The 13,756-nt window shown below is 32.9% G+C and overlaps 1 protein-coding gene across 4 annotated transcripts in view; it reads right to left on the bottom strand.

Moving 5' to 3' along the window:
- Positions 1-13,756, bottom strand: part of Fstl5 (follistatin like 5) — a 567,974-nt gene that overhangs the window by 436,741 nt on the left and 117,477 nt on the right. For 2 of the 4 annotated variants that reach the window (XM_037206672.1, XM_028867183.2), the window contains exon 3: positions 7,041-7,071. In XM_037206672.1, the coding sequence (XP_037062567.1) occupies positions 7,041-7,071 (31 nt within the window). Of the gene's footprint in view, positions 1-7,040; positions 7,075-13,756 lie in introns of all 4 variants that reach the window. The other 2 variants (XM_037206671.1, XM_028867182.2) reach the window with 1 other exon arrangement.

Genomic DNA, 13,756 nt, shown 5'->3' with positions numbered 1-13,756 from the left:
ATAAGTATGTTTCTACCATTGTATATTAAACAGGATTCTCTAAAAACTTATAAATGAAGCACTCAAAAACATATACTATAAAAAGAGATTATTGGATTAGCTTACGTAATAGAGCTGGGTAATTCATAGTAATCACCTGTGTGCCAAAGATGTTGAAAATCCAGTAATTGTTCAGTCCAAGTAGCTCAATACTTCATTAGTCTAGATCCAGGCCTAATAGCCCCACCGCCCCATAGACTTGCTGATATTAAGTCCATACAATGAGGCTGAAGAATCTGGAGTCTTCTGCTCAGAAAGATGAGGCAAAGGCAGATCTATGCACACAGCATTTCCCTTGGACCCTGCTCTATCAGTGCTGCCTGTTGGAAGGTACCACCCATAGTCAGGGCCAGCTTGTCACTTCAGTTATTCCTCTCTGGCATCCCCACAGAGTCACCATAGTTATGATTCCTAGATGATTCTAAATTCAGTCAAGTTGACAATCAAGATCAACCATCAAACATGGATGTATTAAAAATTAGTGTAAATGACACATTGAATACCATATGAGTAATCACTCATATAATCTAAGAGCATTTCATTTATTCAATGGGTCAAAAAATAAATGCTTTACTTCATTTAATCCTTAGGCCAGCAGCCTTTGGTATATTAACATTAACAGTGAGAAGAGATAATACAGTGAGCTTCATGAAAGGATAAATAATTGATTAATGTAGCAGAAATCAGCTCTTCTTCAAATGTGAGTCTAATTACTCTAATGCTGTGACCGATGATCGAAATTTCCTGAAAGGAGGGTGATAAGGAAGGGGATCCTTAACTCAATTAAATACATGAAATGTGTATTTAGACAAAGGTAAGCAACACTATGAGTATGGAGAGATCTTACAATGTTATGATGCATATTTGAATCACATCTGCATTTTTTCTTTTGCATTGGGATTCATGTACCAATAATTTTAGAAAGTTATCATTTTAGTATAATGTATAAGTGTGGTCACTATGCATATTATGCAAGACTTTAAAATATCCACATAAAGCAGTAAAATGGGAATGTATCATAATTTATAAAGGACAACTATTACATATTTGACAAACTGAATCATAAGTTACCTAGGTTGCCATAGCTGGACAAGAGATCTTTAATTAACAGCAGAGAAAAAAACTAAATAAAATATAACCTTTTAGTATAATTCTCTTTATTTCAAAGAAGCTCAGATATCTACCTCACAAAACATTTAAAATTCATATTAAATGTTAAGTTCTTGGGAAAGAAAGAATAGATACATATTCCAAAATCACAAGATAATAAACTCCTTTTAATGAAGTAAAATGTCATGCTTAATGTGCCTGAAGTGTCAAAGCAAAAAAGGAAAGCAAAATGTGTAATGGACCATAGAATTTTCTCTTTGACCTATAAAACAGAGACTCTTGTACAAAACAAAATTCAAATATTCAGCCACATGACCATTTCAGTATTTATCCTTTCATAAAATTATTAATTGCAAGAGAAATGATTTCTTCACACTAAATACATGAAATATCAAATACAGTTTAGGTGTCTTATTGAAATATTAGCTATGTGAAGAAATACAATATACACTTTTTAAAATCTCTGCTGCAAGTCATTTCGCTTCTTTTTTAAAAGTCCATAGTAAGAGATGCTTTTAAAGGAAAAGTCAACATTGATATGGTAGTGTATTGTTTAAAATGTATTGAATCATGAAAATTCTGACTTAAATATCTAAAATTTCCATTTCATTTCATATGAAGCATTAAATTATTGAGAAAATATAATTAGTTATTCGGGGTCTGGTTCCTCATCATCTCCCATCCATTTGTGCTCTTTTTTTTTTAATTTTTGTATCAATATTTGTTAACTTGACAGGATCTAGAATCACAAATGTTGCAAGCTTCTGGACATGTTTGTGAAGAATTATTAAAGTAAATGGAATAGGAGGACACACCATAAATGTGGGTATTACCATCCCATGGGCTTGGATCCTAGACTAAATAAAAAGGAGAAAACAAGCTGCATATCAACATTCATCTCCCTCTGCTTCCTGACTGGGAATGGAATGTGATCAGTGACCTTACACTTCAGTCACCGTGCCATCCTAACCATAATAGATTTACCATCCACCTGTAAGCCAAAATAAGCTTTTCAGGTGTTGTTGTGAGATATTTTCTTGTAATCAAAAGAAGCAACTAATAGAGAATGTACTGGGAATTTCAATGTTTTGGAAGATGGATGTTTATCATAATAAAATTATCCAAGGCTCTTATTGAATCATAAGATTTAAAATTTCAGATGTGTCGAGCCTTTTATTACCATGAAATCAATTGTGCCATTTACCATAAAAAATGAATTGTACGTAGATCAGTTAAATTACTTCTCAAGGACCACACGATATAGTTTGTCAGAACAGGACCTAAACAACTTCTCTAGAACAGGATTATGCTTCATAATTCATGTGTTTCCATTCGTTTGGCTATTTGTCTCTGTGCTTTATCCAACCTTGGTTTCAACAATTCTTGTTCATATAAACCCTCCTCTTTCTCGCTAATTAGACTCCCGGCACTCCACCTGGGGCCTAGCCATGGATCTCTGCATCCAGATCCCTCAGTCGTTGGATGGGGTTTCTAGCACGACAATTAGGGTGTTTGGCCATCCCATCACCAGAGTAGGTCAGTTTGGGCTGTCTCTCGACCATTGCCAGCAGTCTATTGTGGGGGTATCTTTGTGGATTTCTGTGGGCCTCTCTAGCACTTTGCTTCTTCCTATTCTCGTGTGGTCTTCATTTACCATGGTCTCCTATTCCTTGTTCTCCCTCTCTGTTCTTGATCTAGCTGAGATCTCCCGCTCCCCTAAGCTCTCTTTCCCTCAACCCTCACCTTTCATTACCCCCACTCATGTCCAGGCTGTTCATGGGGCCCCCAACTGGATCAGGCCCTCTGAATGGGTGAGACAGTTGATTGGCTTGATCTGTTTGGGAGGCATCCAGGCAGTGGGACCAGATCCTGGGCTCATTGCATGAGTTAGCTGTTTGAAACTTGGGACTTATGCAGGGACGCTTGGCTCAATCTGGGAGGAGGGGACTGGACCTGTCTGGACTGAGTCTATCAGGTGGATCTCAGTCCTGGGGGAGGCTTTGCCCTGGAGTAGGTGAAAATGGGGGATGGACAGGGGGAAGGGAGGTGGCAGGAGGAGGGAGAACAAAGGAATCCGTGGCTGATATGTAGAACTGAATTGTATTGTAAAAGAAAAGAAAAGAAAAAAAAAAAAGGACAGGATTATGCTGCATTTCCCCACTCTCATTTTAAAATAGTATTTTTTAAATTGTAAATTCATCATTTCTGCCTTCTTTTTTATCCCTTCAAATCATTTCATATATCTTTCCTTCTTCTCTTTCAAATTTATGGCCTTTTTATTTTCACTAATTATTGTTACATATATACATATGTGTGTTTCTAAATATACAGATACAACCTACTCAGTACAGTGTATGTTTTCATTTAAAAAGTTACAAAGTACTTAGCAGAATATATATGAATTGCAAGTTGAACAATATTTGTAACTCTGACATTAAGGAAAAATAACAGAAAATAGTAAAATTCATATCTTCAAATTCTGAATATAGAAAAAAAACCATTTCTAGTTAAACATTGCTAATTTCTCAATCAACAACTAATAATTGGTTAAAGTGTGATTTATTTAAAATAAAACACATATTATGATATCAAGACAAATTATTTACTTTTGGTGTGATTTTTCAATATTTTATCATTTTTATCACTAAATCTTATCTAATTTATTTCATTGAGAATTAAACTGATGTCGTATGAACAAATAGTTCAACCCTGTGTCTGAGATTTAGTAAGAATTTAACAAACAATTGCACCTATGGAGAAAGTAACTTAAGGGTCGCTTTCTCTCTACTGTAGGATATTAGATTAACCAAAATATATCTAGTATCAGAAGATATACATCTTTTCTTTCTATCATTCCTCAAGGAGAACACAGTTGTTCATTTAAAAATAGGAGGAAAGTAGCTTGGGTGTAGACCCACAGGATCACATGGTGGATGATATTTTGTCTTTCATTTACAGAACAAAACTGAAGATAATATTCAAAATTTCTTCAACATATAAGCACTTGCAAACTATCCTTAGATAATTTCAACAGGTGTTTTCAACTATGTGAGCAACTTAAAATGTGTCAACTTGGTACAAATGTTAAGTTATTTGTGATTCAAATATTATTTAAATCTTAATCAAAATGTTGTTTCACCACTATGGTCTATGAAAACATTATTGTACTTCTTTGAGAAATATTTGCATATTTTAACTAATTTGTTGTGTTGCGTATTTTCAAATAATCTTCAAAATTAATTATTTCCCAATAGTATTTTTACAAAACTTAATGGATTTCAATGATATGCTAATGTGTACATAACATCCCTATGAAAGCATGTTAGAGATTGTTTGATGCAGCATTAATCCTTCCAAACCTATAGCACTGTCTTGATTTCCTTACTGTGACCTTCAGTACAACCCCAAGCACAAAAGATTATCTTAAGTAATTGTTAACCTCCAAAATTAGAAATCTAATACAGAGTCACCCCTGACTCATTAAATATAGGAAATTTATAAATTAAAGCTATTTAAAATGTAAAGGAATGTGTTTTGTCCATTAAATTACACAAAAACATAATTTTATAACATATAATGATATTATATTCCATATTTCAAAAGATCATATTCTACAAATATTAACATGTAATACAGTTATAAGTTTACAAGCATTTTAAAATTTACTACTGTGTACATGAATAAAGTAGAAATCAAGTTTCATTGAAGTACTTTGTGATTTGTTTATTAAAGATCACTGGAAACATTAAGCTAGAATCATTAATTTGGGGATGTTGTTATGAGCGAAACTAAGCACCATAGCAGCAAATTAGATTAAAGCCCTCAACTGGACTTAATTCTATATTATAAACTTGTTTGGATAAATGAGATTAGTGGTTAATCAGGAAGTCCAGGGAACCACTGGATGAAAATGCTATAAAAAATTATTAAGATAAATTTCAATGATTAGTTTCTACAAAACATAAATTATTTAATTTTCAAAATTGTTTATGAGCACATGAAAAGTGTTAGCTCCATGCTGTGTTGTTTGCTTTTGTTTTATTTCGTATTGACACCATAAAACCTAGTCTTTAGCAGATGACATCATTCCCACACCCAAGGAAACAGCAGTCCTTTCTAGATGAAATAAGGAAGTTCTGGTATCAGAATTCACCTCTTATTTACATACAAGTCAGTAATTAAAAAAAATCCTGTGTGTGCTAGTTTTGAGTCATATGTGAGCTAAGAACAGGGGAAGAGCTGGCAAACATCATCTCAAAATTTTATTCTATTGCTAAAACATGTTCCCAGACAATGCTTGCAAAACATAATTTCTACTTGAGATGGTGTGATTTATATGTCCAGGGTAATAAAACATCAAGAAGAATGTTTCACTAAACTTATTTCTGCTTCAACAACAGAGTTACAAATATGATTTAATGTTAACATGATACACTGGGGCGGGAAGATGTGCAATCAGTATGCCAGAAATTCATGTCATTTGAATAAATATCAGACAGCACATCTTAGAACAGAAATTCTTATTTGCAACACAAAAGTGTGAGCCTTAAATATAATAGTGTTTTGAAGTTAAATAAGCGTAATAATTTCACATACAAAATATTCCATATTTTCTATTTCTAAGAATTAAAGTAATTAGCTTGGAAACTCCTCAATTGACAATCTTATGTAATCCATTTGACCAGAATGTATCATACACACACACACACAAACACACACACACTATTTTTACTCCTTGTTGCAGTATACTTATGCGGAAATTATTGTAGGAGTAGCAAGTTGTTGAAAACTTTGTAAGTGGAAGTGTACTTGGAAGTGTTATTTAAAATGAATTTTGGCCTTGAGAGCTGTTGCTCTTCTAGAGCACCTGGTTAGATTCCACAACCTACATGGTGGCTTACAACTACCTCTGCATCCAGTGACAAGGGATCTGAGACCTTCTGTCATCCAGGAGTACTAGCTATACTAGCACTGCCTCCATAGTACATAGACATGCATGCAAGCAAACACCCATACACATGCAATCAATTCATAATTTAAAGAGTTTTTAAAGAAGCATCATTGTCTAAAGATACTAAGGAATATGCCTATCCTTCTACCATGTCAGGAGCAGAGGCCAGCTTGCATGACTCTTAATTTTAAATTTTTATATCTCTGAAAAAATCTTCCAATACAAGAAATATGGAAAGAAACACTATGCTTGTATTTTCCTCCATGGTCATGCTTGGATTGGGATGCTTTAGAGAATGTAGAAGTCCTCAGGAAATTCCAAATGTAAAATAAAGATCAACACTTAAATGGAGAAGCCATGAAAATTAAGCCAAGAAAATTCTGTATTTTTCCTCATTATTATCAGTAAGAATTATTTTGTTAAAAACTACAACCATAAAGAATGACTTCTTGTATCAAAAAAATAAACTTCAAAACTAAGAATGCTTCTATAGGGAAATCTTCTTTTTCTTACTAGAGATATTTCATTCTATGTTGTTACCAATTTAAATGCATAAATAAATATCTTCAGTATTTTATGTACAAGTCAAGTAAGATAACAATGGCTAAATGCTGAGTTCTCTATAGCATGTATTTTAAAACTTGTCACTTGTCAATTTGTAGATATGACAGGATGACATAGGGACAATGGTTGAGGCAGGATTTTCATCTGGACAACATAGAGAAATAAGAACTTATATTGAGATCATCAGAGCACCCTACGAAATAAAAAGACAATTTCAATAGAGAAGTCTACTGGCCACACAATCATCAGATATTCAAATAGTTTTAAAATTACATTGCAGATTATGAATTGTCCTTATTTTAACTGTATTTACAAGATGGTATCACATCATTTTTCTTTATCTTTGAGAGGTAATTTTAAAATATTTATTTCTTACCTTTGATTCTTGAGCTTTCTTGACTTTTTTCCTGCTGAAATGGAAACATAAATATGTCAAAATCTTTATACTTTGCCACAAAAACTTATCATTAGCAATAGTTAAATACCTTTTATACATATACCTAAAAATATACTTTTAGAAATTATCTATCAAAGTCATACTAGTTCTCTGTGCACAAGTTTATCTAAGAAACCCATACATATGTTACAGATAAATTAATGGTTAATGAATAATAGTCATTCATGCCTCTCTAATTCTCATTTCATTTAATCTAAATATATAAGCAATAATGTGTTCGAAATTTTATTTTGACTCAATATTAATCATAAAGTGTTGGCAATGGTAAAAACTTAAGGATAGATACAGAGAGAAAACTCTTACTAAAATGGTATAAAAGTCTGTTCAACTACCTTACTTCAATTTCAGTTAGAACTGATCTTACTTTAATGTTAATATTGAAAAATTTTTTTCATTTAAAAGCTGCTCCAGTCAAACCTGTCCATCAACTTGGCATCCTCTTTATTGATTACCATATAACCTGAAAAAAATTATCTTACTTTCAAGTTTTAAATTAGATATTGTGCAATATGTAACTTCCCAATTATGATTTAGAATTTACTATCATTACAAATTCAAGATCTCATCTAAAAAATTTTAAAAAGTGTTTCAAATAAAATGTCAAATATTAAATATATATATACACACACAGATAGAATTACATGAACGCCAACCAAATTTTGTTCCAGTAAAAAGGAAAAGAGACTCATATGCTGTTACAAACATTAAACCGAAATTTCAAACTCAAGATTGGGTGTATGTGTGTGTGTGTGTGTGTGTGTGTGTGTGTGTGTGATGGTGGTGGTGGTGGTGGTGGTAGTGGTTTGAATAGGTATGGCTCCTATTCGAACTCATGTGTTTGAAAGCTTGGCCCATAGGAAATGGCACTATTAGGAGGTGTGGCCTTGCTGAAGTAGGTGTGGCCTTGTTGGAAGAAGTGTGTCACTGTGGAGTTGGGCTTTAAGGTTTTATACGATCAAGCTGTGCCCAGTGTGACACAGTGGTTTCTGCTGCCTGCAGATGTAGAACTCTCAGCCTCTTCTCCAGAACCATGTCTGCCTTTACACCACTACCATGAAGATAATGGACTAAACCTCTGAAACTGTAAGCCAGCCCCAATTAAATGTTTTCCTTTGTAAGAGTTGCCAAATTCATGGCATCTCTTCACAGCGGTAGAAACGCTAAGACAATATATTATTAATAATTAATAAGTATTAGTAAAATAACTGAAAATAAAAATAAATTTATATATAAATTTATATATAAATTTAATAAATAATGGAGTCAATGCTGTGATTTTGAAATACTATTATATGTAAAACTTCATATAATTCTCTATTTATACATATGTAGTTTTATTATATCGTCATTTCATATGTGGATGGTTTCAAAAACTTCATTTTATACATGACTGTCAAGTACTTTGAGCATATTGAACCAACTTCCTCCTTCTCTTCCCTCCTGCTATTCCCATTGTTCCTCCAGTACTGTCTTGCTTCTAGCTTTCTTTCTCATAAATAAGTGATTTCGTGTATCTACCTAAAATACTGAATCTAATACAGGAAGAAAGCAAATAGTATTTGTCTTTCTGTATCTGCCTCATTACCCTTAATGTTATGCTCTCCAGTTGCATCCATGTTCCTGCAAACAACATAATTATGCTCTTCCTTAGGACTCTATAAGCTCTATTTATAGTACACTACCCTTTTTTTCAGTTCCTTTTTTTATGCATTATACATTTAGGCTGCTGTCACATATTTGAGATTTTGAAAAATTTAATAAACAAAGATGTACAAGCATTTCAATTATATGCTGAAATAATATCCTTGGTACATATACCCGAACTTTTGTTGTGTTTGATGTGGTAGTTATAATTTTTTCAATATTTCTACTATCGTTAGGCACATTTCTGTTGTGTTTAAACTTACTTTAATTCCCACTAGCCCCATCTAGAGTTCCTGCTTTCCCTGCAATGGCACCAGCATTTACTTTTTCTTAATGGACAGCCATTCTGACTAGTGTAAGTTAAAATTTTAATGTAATTTTATTTTAAATATCTCTGATTATAGAGGATATTGAACATTTTTCATCTTTACTGGTTATTGTTATTTCATCTTTTGGAAGCTAAATATTCATTTCATTAACTCATGTATTGATTGAAAGATTTGGAAAGCTGTTTTGACATTAGGTTTTTATAGTTCCATATTTGCATGTATAAATATATATACTAGCTATTAACCCCATCTGATACATAGCAGGCAAAAATTTGGTTTTTCCATTCCAGTCTGTGTCTTTACTCAGGATAATTCCTTTTCCTGTAAAGAAGCTTTAATTTCATATGACTCCATCAGCATTTGGGATTACTTCCAGGGGTACTGGAACCTTATAGAGAAAACTCATGATTATGATTACTACTACATCCTCAAGTGTTCTGTTCCCTCTAGATTTTTAAATTTTCAGTTGTGACATTCTTCATTTGATTCTGCTTTTTTTTTTTTTTTTTTTTTTTGCATGGGAGGGATTTTGATCTAGTTTTATTCTCTTACATGAGGAAAGCTCTTTTCCCAGCAACATTTATTAAAGAGACCTTTTTGAATCCACTGTTTGTTTGGTGATCACTGTCAAAATTCACTTGGCTGTCCTTAATTGTGTGGGTTATTTCTGGGTTTTCTGTTTTATTCTGTTTATCGTTGCATCTGTTTCTTGTTGTTTCTTATGCCAACACAGCTATATGGTGATACCTTCATCATTGTACTTTATGCTCAGAGCTGCTTTAAATTCAAGCTCTTTTTCCTTTCATATGAATTTTATGATTGCCTTCACTTCCATTTTTGATTGTAAAGAACAACACTGGAATATCAATAAGGATTGTCTGACTCTAAAGATTTTTTTTTTGTACTACAGATGTGGGAATGATATTGAATCTACTGATCCATGACCATGGGTTATCTTTTGATATTGCTTTTTTTTTTTTTCAATTTCTTTCTTTGGTACTTAAAATTTTTTTACTATAGTGAATTTCTACAGCAGAAGATTTCCATAAATGGAAATACCATATAATTCAATGGATTTATTCATTTGCCCTGTCTGGAACCAATAGACATTCATTGTGTTCCTAAGAAAAGTTCACACAAGAAAGAAAAAACAATTACAAATACATTACCATTATGTCCTTGTATTTTCAAAAATATGAAGTTTCCAGAATTACTGGACTGGATTGAGTAGACAAGAAAGTGCTATCAGCAAAGCCACGAAATATTTATAATAATTTTGGATTTTAGTCTGAGAGCATTAAGTATTCAATGAATATCTCTTATTAAGCTAGTAATATTATTGGAATGACATTTGAATACAAACATTCATCTCTTTAGAATAGTTTGTGAAAGGCAAGGATAAAACTAGGAAGCAGGAACCAAGAATGTGTTACTGTGGTAACACAGGTAGATGGTGGCAATGACATAGAATAGTGTGGCACTGGATTTGGAGCATCTTATCAGAACTGGCACAGTGACAACTAGACTAAACATTGGGCATGACAATCAGAGGAGACAAGGATTCTGCCAGGATCATGGGATTGTGGAAGAATGGAGCTATTTCTAGCTAGGTAAGTTATTGACTGAAAAATAAGCATTTTAATTTCTTCATTTGTTTTCTAACACACTACACTCAGTTTTCTTTTAATTCTCTGGTTGTTCCTATCAAATATTCATGGTGATTCTTCCTGATTCTGACTTACTGACACAACTTCTTCAGGTATCAACCTTCTAAAAGCTTTGGTGAATTTACCTGATATTCTGGCTTTGAGAACCATCCTTATTATAAAGCATCACAGATTTTTATTCTTTATGCAACATCAAACTTATATTTAAAATTTCTACCTACAAACATGGCATATGTATCTAGATATCTAATAATATAGCTTACTGATTACATCCAATAGTTTTGATCTTCCCTTCCTTGGACATCATACACTAGATAGAAACAACAACTCCAACATTCTACTTACTCAGACTTTGAGATTCATCTTTATCACCCTTTCTTTTGAGACTTAATAGACAGCAAGATTTTTCAATTTATTTTTTATGTGTAAATGTAACTATAATCCTATGCAAAAATTCTGATGGGATAGGAGACATCCTCTTGCATTCCCCTCAGCCATCAAACTCCTGAAATAATGGATTACAGAGAATGAAGAGTTCCTCAGAAATTCCTGATGAGGGAAAGGAAAGATCTAGTGCCCACCAGAGTAGGAAGGGTTTTCATAGGGAAAAACCCATAGTTGTAGTGACTTAACTCATATATGTCACATGTATTCAGAATATATATATATATATATGTATATATATAATTATGTTATATGTATATAATTTCATGAATTTTGTTTTATATTTTCTATAAAATGGTAACATTGCTGTAGGAATGGTGGAAAGTAGTTGTCTTTTTCTTGCTTAGCCAAACTACATCTAAATCTATTTTCCCTTACTAATTTCTGCCTCATAACTTAAAATACAGTGAAACAAGGTAAGAGAACTGTGGATTCAAGGAAGACAGATCCTAAGGTTCAGAATTCATAGGAGACTATTTCTAGAAGATACATAAAATTTGAAACCATTTGCTTCTATGTAAATAACCACAGTCTTTATGAGGAGAAGACAGTTAAATAAAATATTATAGAATTAAATATTCAAAAATGAGGAAAAAATAAAGTTTAATTATCCAGTGAAAGAGAATGGAAAGACAGAAATTGGTGGGATTAAAAAACCTGTGTGCAAGAAATCATAGAGTCCCAGGTAATGCATTATTTATGAAGTGAGTTTTCAGTTGTATAGATTCTTCTCAGAGGTCAAGTACAATTATCTCTTTAAAGTGCTCATTAGAGTTATTGAGATAGGTAGAATCTTTGCCTTCAGATAAAATACTATTTTGTTTCTCATGTGGGTTTAGAAGCAATATTGGAATTATTCAGGTAAAGAAAAGGATACTATGACATGTACACACTGATAAAAATTTTCATGATAAACCTAACTAGTAAAGAGTGACTTGAGTTGTGTGTTTTTGTTCACATGATGTGTTGTTTCATTTTCTCTAGTTGTCATTTAATTTTATGATGGTATTATTATTTGTGTGTTTATAACAGTAGAGTCTGAAGAAGTCTAAAAAATGGGAGGAGAATAATGTAAAAGAGAATGACAATGTTACTGATTTTAAATTATTGACACACAGAATGAGTAGAAAAAGTGTGATAGAAGAAAGACCAGTTTTGTAACATGACATGTGGAGATAAAACAAACTGAGGTATGCAGGTCTGATAAATTAATTATGCAAGTTCAATATGATAATTTATTTTACGTAGTGAGAGGAGAAATAGCTCAACATTGAAGGTTAAATGGTTTGTCAAAGTTCAAGAAGCTCCCAGTGATTTAAATATACTATTTCATGAAAGCAGGAAGAATATCATATCACACAACTTTGATATTCTTGAGCCAGTCCTAACAGAATACAGCCAGCATGACTTTATGATACACATCTTTGACATACATTTTATAAGGACAAATAGGCTAAATAATCACTGACACAGTATTTTAGTTATAGCAACATATTAATATCTGTTTATATAAATCAGTTTTAATATTATTTCAAAGTATTTTCTGATATGTTGATCAATTTTTAAAATAAGAAGAATATTTTGTCTACCTATTAAATTTGATAATAGGAACACCATTCACTTTTCACTTTGTATTATAAAATTTCTTGGAAATTTTTCAGAGCATTGTAATTTGATTATATATAAACACACACCATAAAATCTACCCCAGAGTTTAAGTAGCTAATAAGACTTGTGTCAATTCACCTTTAATGATTCTACTTCCCTGGGCAATTATCTCTTAGCTTTTTTCTAATCTTTCTTCTACCTATTCCTTGATGATGATACCTTGTCTGACATGTTTGGGAGCATCTTTGTTACAACAAAAATATACAAAGCAATATGGACAGAAAGATAGATTCAGAAGACTCACACTGATATTGTGGTAGTTTGAATATAATTGCCCCCCATAGGCTTATAATTATTGGCACTATTAGGAGGTGTGGCCTTGTTGGAGTATGGTGAGGCATTGTTAAAGAAAGTGTGTCAAGTTCACTTCCTGCTGCCTGTGGATCAAGATGTAGGACTCCTAGCTCCTTCTACAGCACCATGTCTTGTTGGGAAATATCTGATCACACTGTGAACCCCAGATTACATTTGCATCAATTAAATAAAATTAACCTTGGTTCATGAGGCTGAGTTAGCAACTAGTTAAGAGAAAGTAATCATAGAGCACCAGAAGGCATCCAGGAGAGAAAAAGAGACACAGTAAGTAGTAGGGTGGGGTTTGGAGTGGAGAAGCTTCTTGTGCTTTGGCAAAGTGGAAACATGTGTCTTCTGTGAATGCCAGCAAAGAGAGAGGGTTAGCTAGTTGTTACTCAGGCTCTGAGCTTGCAGGTTTTCACCTAGCCTTTGAATCTCAGGTCTTAATTATAATTAGAATGATATTTAGTTAGAGCTGCCTTTAGCAGCAATGACAGGGAGCAGAATTCTCACCAGGTTGTGGCCCGAGCAGCCAGGCCCCTGCTAGATAAGCAGGCCATTAACTCTGGAGTTGCAATTGCTGGCTAAG

Source organism: Peromyscus leucopus, chromosome 6, assembly GCF_004664715.2.
Source record: "Peromyscus leucopus breed LL Stock chromosome 6, UCI_PerLeu_2.1, whole genome shotgun sequence".
In the NCBI taxonomy this organism is placed as follows: Eukaryota; Metazoa; Chordata; class Mammalia; order Rodentia; family Cricetidae; genus Peromyscus; species Peromyscus leucopus.
This window is presented reverse-complemented; position numbering and strand designations above follow the sequence as displayed.